The sequence below is a fragment of the Trichomycterus rosablanca genome, chromosome 21 (assembly GCF_030014385.1).
Source record: "Trichomycterus rosablanca isolate fTriRos1 chromosome 21, fTriRos1.hap1, whole genome shotgun sequence".
Classification (NCBI taxonomy): Eukaryota; Metazoa; Chordata; class Actinopteri; order Siluriformes; family Trichomycteridae; genus Trichomycterus; species Trichomycterus rosablanca.
Window position 1 is genome coordinate 13,863,242 of NC_086008.1, and position 18,202 is coordinate 13,881,443.

The 18,202-nt window shown below is 40.9% G+C and overlaps 2 protein-coding genes across 9 annotated transcripts in view; both read right to left on the reverse strand.

The window, feature by feature from the left end:
* smn1 (survival of motor neuron 1, telomeric) overlaps positions 1-18,202 on the reverse strand; it is a 206,146-nt gene that overhangs the window by 102,190 nt on the left and 85,754 nt on the right. The gene's annotated exons all lie outside the window — the stretch shown is intronic.
* Positions 1-18,202, reverse strand: part of rtkna (rhotekin a) — a 130,531-nt gene that overhangs the window by 45,219 nt on the left and 67,110 nt on the right. The window contains exon 1 of one of the 8 annotated variants that reach the window (XM_063018001.1): positions 9,263-9,562. The exons of the other annotated variants lie outside the window; for them this stretch is intronic. Coding sequence (XP_062874071.1) covers positions 9,263-9,286 — 24 coding nt within the window. The 5' untranslated portion in view covers positions 9,287-9,562. Of the gene's footprint in view, positions 1-9,262; positions 9,563-18,202 lie in introns of those variants that run through there. 8 annotated transcript variants of the gene reach the window in all.

Consider the following 18,202-nt stretch of genomic DNA (forward strand, 5'->3'; position numbering starts at 1 on the left):
CCATCCATCTTATCCATCCATCCATCCATCTTATCCATCCATCCATCCATCCATCTTATCCATCCATCCATCCATCCATCTTATCCATCCATCCATCCATCCATCCATCTTATCCATCCATCCATCCATCTTATCCATCCATCCATCTGATCCATCCATCCATCTTATCCATCCATCCATCCATCCATCTTATCCATCCATCCATCCATCTTATCCATCCATCCATCTTATCCATCCATCCATCCATCTTATCCATCCATCCATCCATCTTATCAATCCATCCATCTATCTTATCCATCCATCCATCTTATCCATCCATCCATCCATCTTATCAATCCATCCATCTACCTTATCAATCCATCCATCTATCTTATCCATCCATCCATCCATCTTATCAATCCATCCATCTATCTTATCAATCCATCCATCCATCCATCTTATCAATCCATCCATCTACCTTATCAATCCATCCATCCATCTTATCCATCCATCCATCCATCTTATCCATCCATCCATCCATCTTATCAATCCATCCATCTACCTTATCAATCCATCCATCTATCTTATCCATCCATCCATCCATCCAATCCATCCATCCATCCATCCAATCAATCCATCCATCTACCTTATCAATCCATCCATCTACCTTATCAATCCATCCATCTACCTTATCAATCCATCCATCTATCTTATCCATCCATCCATCCATCCATCTTATCCATCCATCCATCCAATCAATCCATCCATCTACCTTATCAATCCATCCATCTATCTTATCCATCTTATCCATCCATCCATCTTATCCATCCATCCATCCATCTTATCAATCCATCCATCTATCTTATCAATCCATCCATCTATCTTATCAATCCATCCATCCATCTTATCAATCCATCCATCTATCTTATCAATCCATCCATCTATCTTATCCATCCATCCATCTATCTTATCAATCCATCCATCCATCTTATCAATCCATCCATCTATCTTATCCATCCATCCATCCATCCATCTTATCCATCCATCCATCCAATCAATCCATCCATCTACCTTATCAATCCATCCATCTATCTTATCCATCTTATCCATCCATCCATCTTATCCATCCATCCATCCATCCATCTTATCAATCCATCCATCTATCTTATCAATCCATCCATCCATCTTATCAATCCATCCATCTATCTTATCAATCCATCCATCTATCTTATCCATCCATCCATCTATCTTATCAATCCATCCATCCATCTTATCAATCCATCCATCTATCTTATCCATCCATCCATCCATCCATCTTATCCATCCATCCATCCAATCAATCCATCCATCTACCTTATCAATCCATCCATCTATCTTATCCATCCATCCATCCATCTTATCAATCCATCCATCTATCTTATCAATCCATCCATCTATCTTATCAATCCATCCATCCATCTTATCAATCCATCCATCTACCTTATCAATCCATCCATCTATCTTATCCATCCATCCATCCATCCATCTTATCCATCCATCCATCCATCTTATCAATCCATCCATCTACCTTATCAATCCATCCATCTACCTTATCAATCCATCCATCTACCTTATCAATCCATCCATCTATCTTATCCATCCATCCATCCATCCATCTTATCCATCCATCCATCCATCCAATCAATCCATCCATCTACCTTATCAATCCATCCATCTATCTTATCCATCTTATCCATCCATCCATCTTATCCATCCATCCATCCATCTTATCAATCCATCCATCTATCTTATCAATCCATCCATCTATCTTATCAATCCATCCATCCATCTTATCAATCCATCCATCTATCTTATCAATCCATCCATCTATCTTATCCATCCATCCATCTATCTTATCAATCCATCCATCTATCTTATCCATCCATCCATCCATCTATCTATTATTTCTGAACATTCACACAAACACCAAAATAAACATAATAATTCTGGCTTAATTACTTCCAGCAGTAATTGGCTGACACAAGGTTCAATTTTGCATGTTTAAACTGATAAATAAAAAGAAATGAAAAAAAGGCTTGGGCACTTTTCTGTTGAAATGTCTCAATGTCTACTTGCTTCACCAAGATGTTGGCATTCAGTGGGAACACTCGTTTAAAGCATTGAATGTAAACTAAGAACTCTTTTCTGTAAAAGCCAAGCTAAAAATAAATCCACCCATTTAACTACTTTATTCATCTTCCAGTACTCTCATTTTCCTTTTGGCAATTTCTCCTGAATCACCACCACTCAGTGCATTTGTTGGATCCATCACTGACAATGCTTCAAGTATCGTAACGGCAGAGAGGTTTTCCCATGTCAACTGCATTTTACAGAGCACTTTAGAGTTTACAGTTGCTTAATAGTCTTGAATTAGTGATAAATACACTCAGTGTTTTTATTTTCAGCACAAAACATGCATGCTGGGTCATGTTATAACTACATCTGTTCTTTCATCTATTAGTTTGGGGGCAGACTGTTAGCACTGCAATGACACTAGCCTGCTAACATCTCTTGTATGGTTTTGGGTGCACTAGGTGCAGCACAGTTGTTGGGATTTTTAGTTGGGAAGCTCAATGTGATAATGGAGACGAATAATGCATCAACCAATAGTATAAAGCCAACAGCGTCCGGTGATGACAAACTACACACTAATAAAAGATTAGAGGATGATTAACACACATTACACAAGTGTTAGAAGCATTAAAAAAAAAAAAAACCCTGACATGCTACTGCATTTGATACAGTAAGACCAGAACAAAAACGATTAGATCTTGATCCCCACATCTCCGAAGTCAATGTCTCAACCATGTATTTTTATTATTTCTCAGAAAGCAGTTCTTACATATATTTTAAATTATGCCTGCCTATGTAAGGCCCTTGACCTTAGGGCTGTCGCGGTGAAAGAATTTCCCCTTGCGATATTCAGCCTGTCTTAATAAATGTATGCGGTGATATCGCCATTTTTTTTTGTTTTTGAAAATTACTTAATTGATCTGGATTTTAGAGCTATATAAACAAGCTTTATTGTTAGGCTATGATTCGGTATATTATTGCTTTATAATGACAAAGATGAGACGGCTTTAAGACCAATGAAATGCGTGTTTAATGTTAAATACAGAACAGAGCAGGGATGCGCGTCTTTTCTCTATTAAAAAAGGTTTAAATTAAGCTTCTAGCCTAGGCTAGATATGCACTGTGAAACGAAAAAAAAAAAGAGTTTAGGCTAAATATTTTAAATGCACATCTAATCAAAATATGGTAAAAAAATTTTTAATAAAGAATAAAGTCTGTAAGAGTTTAAACCTGCGTTATCATGCGCGCTAGAAAAACCAACATGTTCACCTGATGTGGTTTAGAGAGGATCTGAGTGGGGTAGTGATGTTCCCGGCGTTACCGATGTTGCACTAATACACACAATGTACCTGCATGCGACTTTACAGATCAGAGGAAATCTAGCCTGGTTATCGCGCCACTATTAACTATCTATTTAGTAGGTATAATTAACATAACAATATATACTACATTTTAAGTTATTATTCGTTTCAATACATTTTTATTCCACGAAAAAATTCATTTAAATCCTTCCAGCAAGCCAGCAAGAGAATATTTGCAGGCTGCAATGCCATATTAACCGTCATTAAGTGTTTTAGTTGGCCAAGGCTGTTTGAATATAGTCTAAATTACAAGTATTTATTGAGTGTGAACTCAATTTAATCATTAATAAACTTGCCTATAATTCATGTTGCGATTGTTTACATTTTAAAACACAAAGCCTGACACTCAGCAGCAACGGATGCGAACAGTTGGCAGGAAAATGTCGCTCTTAGCTCATTTTCATTATGAATTTATTTAACATTTATTACGCCCGAATGTAAGCGTAAAACAAGATGGACCCTGCAAAATAAAAAAAAAGAGAAGAAAGAAAGAAAGAAAAAACGTGAATATCGCGGTGATGCGGTTGCTTGGCATGCCCTGCGGTTGGCTGGTCTATACCGCGATATTTCAAAATTGCGGTTAGCGCGACAGCCCTACTTGACCTGATGTGAAGAATCATGACCAACCAAGTCTGTTAGTGCGGTCGGCTTCTATCACTAGACTAGTGATTTCTCAACCCCAAACAGTTTCTCTCTCTCTCCCATATTTTGACTCTTTGTCTCTTGACTTTTATATGGTCAGTTTGTGTGAGAAAGAAGCTGGATTTAGGATGAATTAGGCTTAATGAGAACTTAAGCGTTTGTCATTTTGTGCCGACAGGCTCATAAAACACATCAACATGGTTCTTCTCAGAGTCTGACACAGAATTGCTCTTAGCTGCCTATTATTTCTCCCCTGCTGCACCTTCCAATATTCATCTAGCATTTTTGTCTGCATGGAGATAAAGTGCAATTTGAGGAAATCAAATATGCAATAGTTTTGCCCAGCAAAGCAACTCTTTTATGACTGTGCCCTGACAAGCCAAGTGAAAAGAACAAGAAGATGAAAAAGTCAGTAATATGTTCATATCCTGACTCTACTTCCACTTTCTCTGGACATGTTTCTGCTGTTATAAAGCTACACCTGAGCACTCACACTTGCCATCGTTCATATCTTTCATACTCAGCCAAGGTCTGATGAAGAAAATGTCCATTACACTGACCCACATTTTCAAGCGGTGCCCCATTTTTTGTGACCAAGACTAATAAATCGAAGAAATGCTTCTCAACTTTATATATTATTTATTAAAAACACAAATAATCTCAAGTGGGCAGTTTTCATTAATGGCATGACCATGTGTTATTAGGCAGACATGCTGCCATTCCTTTAATCTACAAACATCCATAAACAAAGATGCTGCAGTTTTGCAGAGAAAGCCAAGGATGCAGGACATTTACATTTACATTTTTGGCATTTAGCAGACGCTTTTATCCAAAGCGACTTACAGTCAAAGCAATTGAGGGTTAAGGGCCTTGCTCAAGGGCCCAACAGTGGCAAGTGGTGGGGTTTGAACCAGCTACCTTCAGCCTTCTAGTCCAGTACCTTAACCGCTAGGCTACAACTGCCCTCTCCCAATTGCTACTGATTACACTAAATCATATTAGATCCAGTGCTAAAATAAATGAAGCTTGCAAAAAAGAATTGGCTCTTTATTAAATTGTCTAGAATAAAACGCTTGATTCATTCAAATCCATGAGGTAATTTCAGAAGGAGTAAAGAGTAACTGATTTTCTCTACGTTTACACGTTCCTTTTTGCACCTGACATATTTTAACTCAGATTACAACACAGCCTGACCAATGCATTAGCTCACTGACTTTCTGCAACCATAAAATGGAAATCTGATTTTGAATAAAGTGAATAAAGGTAGTTAAGCTTTGGGGATCAAGTTTACAGAGGCATTTGTAATGTTATACAGCTATTACTGAGGCCCATGTGTATCACAGGCCATTGGATACACATTGCTAGGTTTGCTTTATCAGGTCTGTCCCAACAGTAAGTATATTGGCATGTACAGAGTAGTAATAAATATAATGATTTTAGCAATAATCCTAATAAATGGTATTGGGATTAATACACCGATCAGGCATAACATTATGACCACCTTCCTAATATTGTGTTGGTCCCCCTTATGCTGCCCCATATGCAACAAACTGTGATGCACTGTGTATTCTGACACCTTTCTATCAGAACCAGCATTAACTTCTTCAGCAATTGGAGCTACAGTAGCTCGTCTGTTGGATCGGACCACACGGGCCAGCCTTCGCTCCCCACGTGCATCAATGAGCCTTGGTCACCCATGACCCTTTCCTTGGACCACTTTTGATAGACACTGACCACTGCAGACCGGGAACATTCCACAAGAGCTGCAGTTTTGGAGATGCTCTGACCAAGTCGTCCAGCCATCACAATTTGGCCCTTGTCAATTTGGCCCTTTGGCCCACTCAAATTCTTACGCTTGTCCATTTTTTCTGCTTCTAACATCAACTTTGAGAATAAAATGTTCACTTGCTGCCTAATATATCCCACCCACTAACAGGTGCTGTGATGAAGCTAATCAGTGTTATTCAATTCACCTGTCAGTGGTCATAATGTTATGCCTGGTCGGTGTAAGTGCATTAAAGGCACAGCTGGCACAGCAGTCTATTACAATAGTCCACCAACTATCTGCCCGCTGGGCATCTACATAGACATGATCAAAAGAGGGGCTTCTTGAAGGCCCACGATGGATTGACAGCCTGTTCAGTGTACTACTGCCTTGTGTTTCCTGGTAGAACTGAACCCACCACGACAGTGACCATGAACATAAAACAAACAGGCGCTTTGTTAATCTAATAATAAGGACCCTTTGTTGTCTACATGATTCTTAAACACTTTTCTTTTCTGTAGTGTGGTGTATGAGTCCGCTTATGTTTCAGGAGTAAGGTGTTATCTTTGTGTAAATAAAATACCTTAGAATTAAATGATTTATTAAATAAGTTGCATAATAGCGCTGTTTAATACACTGTTTAAATTTGCATGTGTAATCCATCACCATCATGATATGTGTTCACTGATATATTGGAAGCAACATGCTACATCTTTCTCATAATCAGAAGTCAAATACGTTAGATAAAAGTCAGCTATATTAGTGACTTCATGAGAACAAAACATTGAAAACATTGATTACTGGACTAGTAATCAGAAGGTTGCTGGTTCAAGCCCCACTTCTGTTGGGCCCTTGAGCAAGGCCCTTAACCCTCAGTTGCTCAATTGTAACTGTAATGTAAGTTGCTTTGAATAATGGGTGCAAATACACTTTTGTAACAGGTCACATCTCACACCTCCTTCCACAGGAGTTCAGAATATTACAACTATTACAAAGACTGAGCGGGCGACACGGTGGCTAAGTGGGTAGCACTGTTGCCTCACAGCAAGGTCCTGGGTTCGATCCCCAGGTGGGGCGGTCCGGGTCCTCTCTGTGTGGAGTTTGCATGTTCTCCCCGTGTCCATGTGGGTTTCCTCCGAGTGCTCCGGTTTCCTCCCACAGTCCAAAGACATGCAGGTGAGGTGAATTGGAGATACTAAATTGTCCATGACTGTGTTGGATATAAACCTGTGAACTGATGAATCTTGTGTAATGAGTGACTACCGTTCCTGTCATGAATGTAACCAAAGTGTAAAACATGATGTTAAAATCCTAATAAACAAACAAACAAAACAAAGACTGAGCTCTAGGCTAGTAAAACAAATAATTAACCCCTCCTGTTTGGCGCAACCTCATCACACTGGCCATGATGGACAGGCCACTCTGCACAAATGCATACTCTATTATCAGTTCTTTAACCCTGAGCTAGAACAATTCTTATAGTTATTCTACACTGACACATTTACCCATGTTTGTTTCTCTTTTGACTGGCAGGCATTTGTTTTTCATGCTTTTATCACTTAACCCCCTTCTGTCTTTCGTAATCCACGCTGCCTGCTTTTCTCTCACTGTTGCTATATGGAAGTTGGTTATCACTTTTAGCCATAGCTTACACCCATGTATTCCTTAGTACATACTTTATTTCATAATTAACTTTTGATCGGCTAAGAACAGACGTGAGTCGATTCACTCTTTCTGATCTTCTGGCGCCAGACTAGAGGAACCACAACGAATGACAACACCTAGAACCAAGTAATCAGCTGTGAAATCTAAGAATCATATTTTACAAACCGACATGATCAGTATCACAGACCACTTTGGGAGAAGAAGTGTGACATATTTTACTCATGGTATACAAGTGTAAACACATCCACTTTTCTAAGGTGCACCTTACAAATCTGTTTCGAATGAAAAATTACCCCATGCATCTTTAATATTTTACTTAAACACAGTACTAATAAAAGAAATAAACAGGAAAACTGCAAAGTACTAAAAGAAACACATGCAGGGGGTTTTGCTCTGTTGGTCCTGGATGCTGTAACGTTGCTTTGAGACAAAGTCTATTTTAAAAAGCTCTATATAAATACATTTGTCTTGATTTAACATTGTCTGTCAGCCTTAAAATACATTGAATTAATAATTAGGAGCTTAAGAAACCATGTTTAAAACTGTAGTCTTAAATCATGCAAATTTGTGAATGAATGAATGAGTGAATGAACAAGAAGTGACAAATGTGACTGAATGAACTATGCAGTGGACTGGGTCCTGAATATCACATTAACCTCTATGTACAGTATACACTGATCAGCCAGAACATTAAAACCACCTCCTTGTTTCTACATCAGCTTCACTTACCATATAGAAGCACTTTGTAGTTTTACAATTACTGACTGTAGTCCATCTGTTTCTCTACATACTTTTTTAGCCTGCTTTCACCCTGTTCTTCAATGGTCAGGACCCCACAGAACCACTACAGAGCAGGTATTATTTAGGTGGTGGATCATTCTCAGCACTGCAGTGACACTGACATGGTGGTGGTGTGTTAGTGTGTGTTGTGCTGGTATGAGTGGATCAGACACAGCAGCACTGCCGGAGTTTTAAATACCGTGTCCACTCACTGTCCACTCTATTAGACACTCCTACCGAGTTTGTCCACCTTGTAGATGTAAAGTCAGAGACGATCGCTCATCTATTGCTGCTGTTTGAGTTGGACCTTCATCAGTGGTCACAAGACGCTGACCACAGGGCACTGTTGGCTGGATATTTTTGGTTGGTGGACTATTCTCAGTCCAGCAGTGACAGTGAGGTGTTTAAAAACTCCATCAGCATTGCTGTGCCTGATCCACTCATAGCAGCACAACACACACTAACACACCACCACCATGTCAGTGTCACTGCAGTGCTGAGAATGATTCACCACCTAAATAATACCTGCTCTGTGGTGGTCCTGGGAGAGTCCTGACCATTGAAGAACAGCATGAAAGGGGGCTAACAAAGCATGCAGATAAACAGATGGACTACAGTCAGTAATTGTAGAACTACAAAGTGCTTCTATATGGTAAGTGGAGCTGATAAAATGGACAGTGAATGTAGAAACAAGGAGGTGGTTTTAATGTTATGGTTGATCAGTGTAGTGCGCGTGCATGTGCATCTGCAGAGCTCGCGCCTTAGAGTGCCAACCGTCACTACAATTAGCCGTTAGCCTACAACCTACTGAGGTAAATTTTCCCGTAAGATTTTACCACATTTTAATACAATGTTTCGCCTGAAATGTGAATTATACCTCAAAGTATATCATTCTAGTTTTTAAAAATTTGTCATTTCGACGAGTTCAGTAAGAACAAATAACATTTAAATAACTTACTCGCTGATTCTTCGAGTTATTCATGTCGATTTGAGGTCCCGAAAACGCCGCTTGCGCAACACACACACACACACACACACACACACACTGGTCAATGGGAGAGAATTATCGTGCCAAACGCCATTCACTCAGGTATCCATGCCAGTATGGAAGAAAAAGTCAAACTGGTTTATTTCTATTAATAAACTCAGCTGAGCTGGTTCGGTTCAGTCCAGTTCATCCCGCAGCTGCCACCAGTCCGGCGTCTCTCTCCAAGCCAACCAGCGCGCCTGCAGAGGAGGCGTGTGCTCGCTGCACTGCTGCCTATAGCAGCTCATTACTATCACTGCAAACTGGTCAATGATGCGGTTCTAAGCTAACACACATATGCAGTGCCGGTCCATACATTTCTGACAAAGCGTTCACGCGCGTGCGTGTGTGTGTGTGTGTGCGTGCATGCGCGCGCGCGTGTGTGTGTGTGTGTGTGGTGACTTGCCACGAGCGAGATAACAAAAGCTTGAGATTGCTATATGATACACAGGCAGCCTTTATCTTAAAGGTTAAATGATATATGATCTGATTTGGTAATGTGGTTAAGTGTTTTTCTTTATTTACATTTCTTGTTTAATGTTGCAGATCACAAAACAGCTCAGATTTGAAAAAATAAAGCATATTTTAGTATGCATTCACTCACCAAGCACTTAAACCTGGTACACTGCCTGGCCAAAAAAAGGTCACCATCTGAATTTAACTAAGCAAGTAGGTAACTATTGGATAATTACTGCATGGGTGATTATGTTTCAGCTGGCAACAAGTTATTTAACCCTAACTGATGCAGTGAGTGGCTTCTCATTTGTTAAACAACCATGTGGAAAGACACATCCTGTGGTCGTGGAAAAGATGTTAATCTGTTTCAGAAGGGTCAAATTATCGACATGCATTAAGCAGAGTAAACATCTAAGGAGATTGCCGAAACTACTAAACTCGGGTTAAGAACTGTCCAACGCATTATTAAAAAGTGGAAGGACAGTAGGGGAAACATCATCTTCGAGGAAGGAATGTGGTCGGAAAAAAATCTTGAATGATCGTGATCGGCGATCACTTAAACATTTGGTGAAATCAAATGGTAGAAAAACTACAGTAGAACTCAGGGATATGTTTAATAGTGAAAGTAAGAGCATTTCCACACGCACAATGCGAAGGGAACTCAAGGGATTGGGACTAAACAGCTGTGTAGCCTTAAGAAAACCACTTGTCAGTGAGGCTAACCGGCAATAATGGCTTCAATTTGCTAGGGAGCATAAAGATTGGACTCTGGAGCAATGGAAGAAGGTCATGTGGTCTGATGAGTCCAGATTTACCCTGTTCCAGAGTGATGGGCGCATCAGGGTAAGAAGAGAGGCAGCTGAAGTGATGCACCCATCATACCTAGTGCCTACCGTACAAGCCTGTGGGGGCAGTGCTATGATCTGGGGTTGCTGCAGTTGGTCAGGTCTAAGTTCAGCAACGTTATGTGCCCAAAGAATGAGGTCAGCTGACTACCTGAATATACTGAACCACCAGGTTATTCCATCAATGGATTTTTTCTTCCCTGATGGCACGGGCATATTCCAAGATGACAATGCCAGGATTCATCGGGCTCAAATTGTGAAAGAGAGGTTCAGGGAGCATGAGACATCATTTTCACACATGGATTGGCCACCACAGAGTCCAGACCTGAACCCCATTGAGAATCTTTGGGATGTGCTGGAGAAGACTTTGCGCAGTGGTCCAAATCTCCCATCATCAATACAAGATCTTGGGGGAAAATTAATGCAACTCTGGACAGAAATAAATGTTGTGACATTGCAGAAGCTTGTGGAAACGATGCCACAGTGAATGCGTGCCGTAATTAAATCTAAAGGCGGTCCAACCAAATATTAGAGTGTGTGACCTTTTTTTTGGCCAGGCAGTGTATAAGGTATTCACTCACTTATCACATATGACATATGGTACATCTGAAAGAAAAATCGAAAACTAAACTCATTCCATGTGCAATGCCTACACAAAATCCTTGGCATTAAGTGGCAGCATCATGTGTCCAACACCAGAGTTTTTGAGTTGTCTCACCAATACTCCATTGCAACCATCCTAAGCAAAATGAGAATGAGGTGGCTTGGCCACATCAAGCGGATGGAGGACGCTCGTATCCCCAAGCAGCTCCTGTTTGGTGCCCTTGTTGGTGGACAACGGCAACGAGGACGTCCCAAGCTGCGCTACAAGAATGTGTGTAAAGTCACATTGAACAACCTCCAGATCAACCCAGATGCCTGGGAGAAGATAGCAATGGACAGGAGCAAATGGAGAGAAGCAATCCACACAGGAGCCTCAGTCTACGAAAGACAACAGAGAAGGAACCAAGAACTAATAAATCAACGCAGGAAAGACAGAGCTGCATCTTCTTCAACACCCCGTGGGATAATCCTTCCCTGTTCCAAATGCGGTCGTCCCTGTCTTTCCAATATCGGAAGGATAAGTCACGAACGTGTCATGCATCCACAAACAGCTGCTAAGATCGTCTGTCAAGACGCAAGAGCCAAAGACATCTGAAAGAGCCAATTCACAGATTTTGGAGGCTAACATCAGAGGATCTAAGATATAAAGCATGAACATGGGAAGAACATACCAAACATCAAATCCTGACATGAGGCTGTGATCAAATCCAGGTTCCCAATGAGTCATGTGGTTCAACTATAATCTGGCTTAATTAAAGTCGCACCAATCTGTTCTGTTCAGGTGGGCATCTGAAGAATGGAGACTGCCAGGGATTTAAGGCACTCATACACACATTAGGAGGCTGATGGAGGCTTTGCCAGAAGGAACAGTGGGTAGAATTCAGCCTTGTGAAAAACAGCAGAGCAGGCCAATATTCAAGCAACGCATCCCAAATAGCTGTGTGGTGGTGCAAGAACTGGTGGGTAATGGAGGATATTACTCAATTAGAATGATGTCAGAAATCAGGCATTGCACTGTTCTGAAGCAGAGCATAGGGAGAAGCAGTGGTACACACATGGTGTAGCAATATACACACACTAACACACCACCACCATGTCAGTGTCAGTGCAGTGCTGAGAATGATCCACCACCTAAATAATACCTGCTCTGTAGTGGTCCTGGGAGAGTCCTGACCATTGAAGAACAGCATGAAATGGGGCTAATAAAGCATGTAGAGAAACAGATGGACTACAGTCAGTAATTGCAGAGCTACAAAGTGCTTCTATATGGTAAGTGGAGCTGATAAAATGGACAGTGAGTGTTAAAACAAAGAGGTGGTTTTAATGTTATGGCTGATCAGTGTACATTGCTACCATAAATAATAACTTGATTCATTCTCAAAAGTCTATATATAACATCTATTAAAGTGTGTATACATTGTGGCCTTCTCTGTTTATGTGCAGACATGGCTAGGTGTCATTAATCTGTTAATTTGCTGGTCATGTCAAAAAACATATCTACAGCAGAGGTTAGTTTTCTAAGAATCCATTCCCACTGGTACAGTAACTGGATCCACTGGTGAACAGCTGCACACATAGCTGTAGACCATAAGGAAGGGAAGAATGCAGTGAGAAAGATAAAGAGAGGGGGAGAGAAAATTGAAAAAAATGTAATTGAATCTAAAGAGGAATACTCCTGATACCCATACCAGTACAACAATCTCTATCATATTATTACATTATTACCCTGTTTGTGTCAGAGCAGTGCTGGTCCACACCTCAAATATTATATGGTCACTGGGGATTGTAAGGGCTTCCTGTTGATTAACAGACGGAGTAAATAGGGGTTGACAAGGTCTGTCTGTCTGTCTGCCTATCTATCTATCTATCTATCTATCTATCTATCTATCTATCTATCTATCTATCTATCTATCTATCTATCTATCAAATAAGATGTTGGATAAATGTACACCATATTCAAATAAACACTGGGTGCTCTATGTTTTGCCTTTGCCCCCTTCCTTTACTTCTACTATTTACTTTATCACTGAGGAAAATACCTTGTTTAAAAACACACAAATTCAAAATGCTGTCGTCCTACAAGTGCATTATTTCTGTACCCTGCTAATTTTACATTTGTGGATGCTAAATGAATTATATAACTGCCATTTTCCCTAAGAAGGGCAAACAGGAAATGCATTTAGTGTTGTTTTTTTTCCTGCTTAGCAGCTGGGCACAGCTGTGAGTCATTATAACCATGAGATAGAGCATTGAGAATTTACTAATAACAAAATAGCCATGGCACATTCAGACAATCAATAGCTTCATATATTACAGAGAGTGTAGGGGAAACTTAAAAACACTTTTGCTAATGTTAGCATTATTTTAAGAGGTGGGCTATTGTGTATGAAAGTTGCTGTTTCCTGAAAAAAAAAGAGAAGAATTTTATGGCAGCAAAGCAATGTCTGAGTTTTTTCACACCACAGAGAATAATGGAGACCAGCTGGTTTTTGAACACAGAGACGTTGAGTGAACTGACAGCTCAAACATAACCAATGCCCATTTTATTGGCTTCACTTACAATTTAAAAGCACTTTGTAGTACAATTACAGACTGTATTCCATCTGTTTCTCTACATACTTTTTTAGCCTGTTTTCATGCTGTTCTTCAATGGTCAGGACTCTCACAGGACCACCACAGAGCAGGTATTATTTAGGTGGTGGATCATTCTCAGCACTGCAGTGACACTGACATGGTGGTGGTGTGTTAGTGTGTGTTGTGCCGGTAGGAGTAGATCAGACACAGCAGCGCTGCTGGAGTTTTTAAACACCTCACTGTCACTGCTGGACTGAGAATAGTCCACCAATCAAAAATATCCAGCCAACAGCACCCCATAGGCAGCGTCCTGTGACCACTGATGAAGGTCTAGAAGATGACCAACTCAAACAGCAGCAATAGATGAGCGATCGTCTCTGACTTTACATCTACAAGGTGGACCAACTAGGTAGGAGTGTCTAATAGAGTGGACAGTGAGTGGACACGGTATTTAAAAACTCCAGCAGCGCTGCTGTGTCTGATTCACTCATACCAGCGCAACACACACTAACACACCACCACCATGTCAGTGTCACTGCAGTGCTGAGAATGATCCACCACCTAAATAATACCTACTCTGTGGTGGTCCTGTGGGGGTCCTGACCATTGAAGAACAAGGTGAAAACAGGCTAAAAAAGTATGTAGAGAAACAGATGGACTACAGTCAGTAATTGTAGAACTACAAACTTATTGCTCTCTCACTGTTATCACCACCCCCACACCCCTAACTAAGGAAGGCAGAGGCTGTCATGTGCCCCCTTATGACACAAAAGCAGCTGATCACTTCTTTACACCTGCCAGGGCGGGGTGAAGCAGACTGCAGTATCGAGCACAGAGCAATGCCATGTGTGATCAGCTATCCACCTTCAGGCGCCTCAAACGGTCAGCAGAGGCCGCACTTACACCAGAAAGAGGGAATCCGGTTTCAGCCATTGTCCCTTTCCTACAGACACACAGCCAATTCAGTCACATTCCATTTGCACAATTTCTATATAAATATGTTGTGTAGATGGTGTGCAGATTAACTTTTTTAAATAAATTGCTTTATTCTGGTCAGGGTCACACTGGGCCCGGTTTCACCGGGAAACACTGGGAGCAAGGCAGGAATACCCTGGGCTTCAAATTTATTGTGCACTAGGAAATAAAAGCTGTAATCTGTAGTCAGTTTATATTTGCCAAACTTTAAAAATCTGGAAAAGGTCTTTTAAAGTCTTTGCCAGAAAGTGCAACCTGCATTGGATTACCTGCTTCTACTGGCTTTTATTAATGCTGACAGTATTATAATCCTTTAAAAGCAGTAAAACTGCTTTTAAAGGAACACATTTATCTATTGAACTGGGCTGCTGTTTCAATGTTGGGTCTTTCTCTAGACAAAGGGGCATGCTTAAAATTCCCCTACGTCACTCTGAATAACAGGGCTTCACAGAGTGGCGCAACAGTGTAATTTAATACACGTTATGTGTGTATAAGCCTCAAACCCAGACCCACCCATAAAATACTCCCTAATCCTTCCAATGAAACATTTACAGGTAGAATTACACAACCCTGTTTCACCAAACAGAAGACACAGGCTGTGTTTCTCTGCATATTTGGAGTTCTGCATGCTCAGATAGCCACTGCATCACTGGCAGCAGCAGGATCGATGAGACTAAAGGCTGACACAGCCTTAAGCATACGCAGGGGGAATGCATTCATGTTAGGGAAAGCCATAAATCTAATGGAACTATCTAGTGCTAATACAAGACATGAGGCACTGGTGTATAACACATCCATCTTCAAATACTGACAGATGTATGAGCACTAGAACACATCGACCCACCACTCCACTAAAGGGAGGTGAAGTACTAGGTGATAAAAGGGTTTCATATTTTGCAATGGAAACACATTGTGTTTGATGAAGAGAAAATGTACCATGATAGTGTTATCTTTGTAGGGTAAAAATGTCATAGTGCAATTGCTTTAGAAAAGAAAACATTTGTCAGTAGGCATGTTTAGAACCCATGTTCACACAGATCGTGTATTATACATTTACATTATATACTGTATAATGAGGCGTACGAAGTCACACTATCTGGGATATTTCCGATTTCTCATGCAGGTGGCTTGACCAGCCAGCAGAGGCCACAACTGCCCAACGTGTCTGTGTGGGCACATGGCCAAATTGATAGCACAGCTCAGATCTCAGCAGTTGTGGACTAGCGCATCTGAGAAAATAAAAGTTGTGGCCAAAATAACAGAAACAGACAAAATAACAAATGAAAGACATCAACATCTGCAGCACGCAACAGAGAAAGTGGATATAAAACGGAAAGAGCAGAAATGAAAACTGGTCGTCACATTATGGCAAGTTCTCAGAAGATAAGAGTAAAATAAAAAAAAACAGAATAAGCAAGGCATGACAGTGAACCAGCGAGGCCACCACTCCACCAACTGGCGCTGCTCATGCCCAGCGTGAACCCATATTTGAGGCATGCTCTGGAAAACGCATTCATCCCCATTCATCTGTGCTGGCTGAAAACCAGTCCAAGCTCAACATCAGTTTCAGAAAAAACTGATGCAGGTTGCCAATAGAAAAGCCGGCAAAATAGATAACATTTCAACCTGTGGCAAATTAATGCTCAAAGAGGCACACGTGACTGTCAAGAGAAGCTAACGCCAAGTTCACACTACACGACTTTCTGATTTGCCGGGTTGCTGTACAGTTCACACTATACGACTGAATCTCCTGCACTCGGGAGTCTTTTCAGTCGGTGTGTATTTCACACTACACGACTGATCGGCGATGGGGGGTTTCACACTACACGATCTATCACCAACTGGAATCGCAGGCGAGCTTCTCTGCTCTCCCAAATATCATTTTGTCATGAAAACAATTGCAAGAAAGGACGAGGGGTTTACTGATAGCACGTCCAAAAATGCACGTCAACAAGTAGCGAGCGTCAAAGTTTGTGCACGTAAAAACAAAGAGAAAAAAGAAATTAATCTGAGTGGATTTTGCTTGGATTGCTCTATAGTGAGTTGGAGGTTAATAAATATTTTTGCAATGCAATGTTGGTGTTTTGTAGAGAACGATAAGGTCAGAAATACTGTAAAACTTGTGTGTGTGCCAGTGTATAATGATATAAACTGTATTAAGCCCCTGTACAACCTTTTACCTCCCCTGCGTTTCTCCTCACGCTGTATCTTGTATTCTCATTGGCTGTTCGACATAGCACTCATTGCCAGTTGTGCAACTCAGATTGAGATATCTGAAATGTTAGAAATTTCGATCCGGTGCTGCTCGGATCGAGTTGTTGGGTAGTTCACACATAGCGATTGAGAGCTGAGTTTCGATCACCGAGCGAACGCCGAGTTGCTCCCGAGCCGGCAAACCAGTCGCCGAGCAAAAATCAGGGCAAAAATTGTGTAGTGTGAACTAGGCATTAGGAGGCTCCCTAAAACCTGCAGACATAAATGGCAACACAGCACATTTGTATACTGTATACGTGTATACACGCTGTATACTGTCACACTACTGTAAGTCGTTTTGGATACAGGCATCTGTTAAATGCTGAAAAAGTAAATGTAAATAACAAATCAGTTTACTGCGCAAGTAGGCCTAACTCATTACATGAACTGAATATTGATACAGCTTGTTAAAGGAATGTATAAAACTATTCTTACACACAAAAAGCACATCACATACTATATACAGTACATTTCCTTTTCCATGTAAAGTGAGTATAAATGACCCTCTAATGTGCAGTTACACCAAGTTGCAATGTTTTTCAATGTGCTATTTCATGACAGATTTTGACAGCATCCATATTTCAACATGCATAATTCTTGTGGCTGTGTGTCATGTACTGACCAGAGGGAGTTATAATAAATTGATTTTGGATGAAGGTGCTACTTCACAGCAAGAAGGAAATGTAGGAGTAGACTGTGAATTTTAAACGCTATTAACATTTTTGCTCACAGCAAAGCACCTCTCTCTGGCTCAGATGAGGTGTATCAGTGTGAGAAGTAGACCTAAAAAAGGCTGTAGCAGACAGGTTATGGGTCCTGGGTAGGCTTTGTAATCTCCACAAAACACCATGGCTGTTGGGTGGTGTTTTTCAAAGAAAGCTGACGTGAGGCATTTACATGGTTCTTGCGCAGTCTGTTCTTTCAGCCCATGTTCTGCCCACACCAGTGCCCAGGCAGGAGGCACTGAGGGCTGAGAAGGGGCGTGGGTGACCGAACACAATGCCTCCTTTCTCCAACAGCCCATGCCTAACGCCTCTCCGAATACTCCATCCCACAGGCAGGGAGCAAGAAGTGCCAGGAACTCGCAGCAAGTGGATTCGGTCACAAAGAGGCAGTCAGATTCACAACCCAAGTAAAGACCATGTCAAACAGGAAGCAACAACGT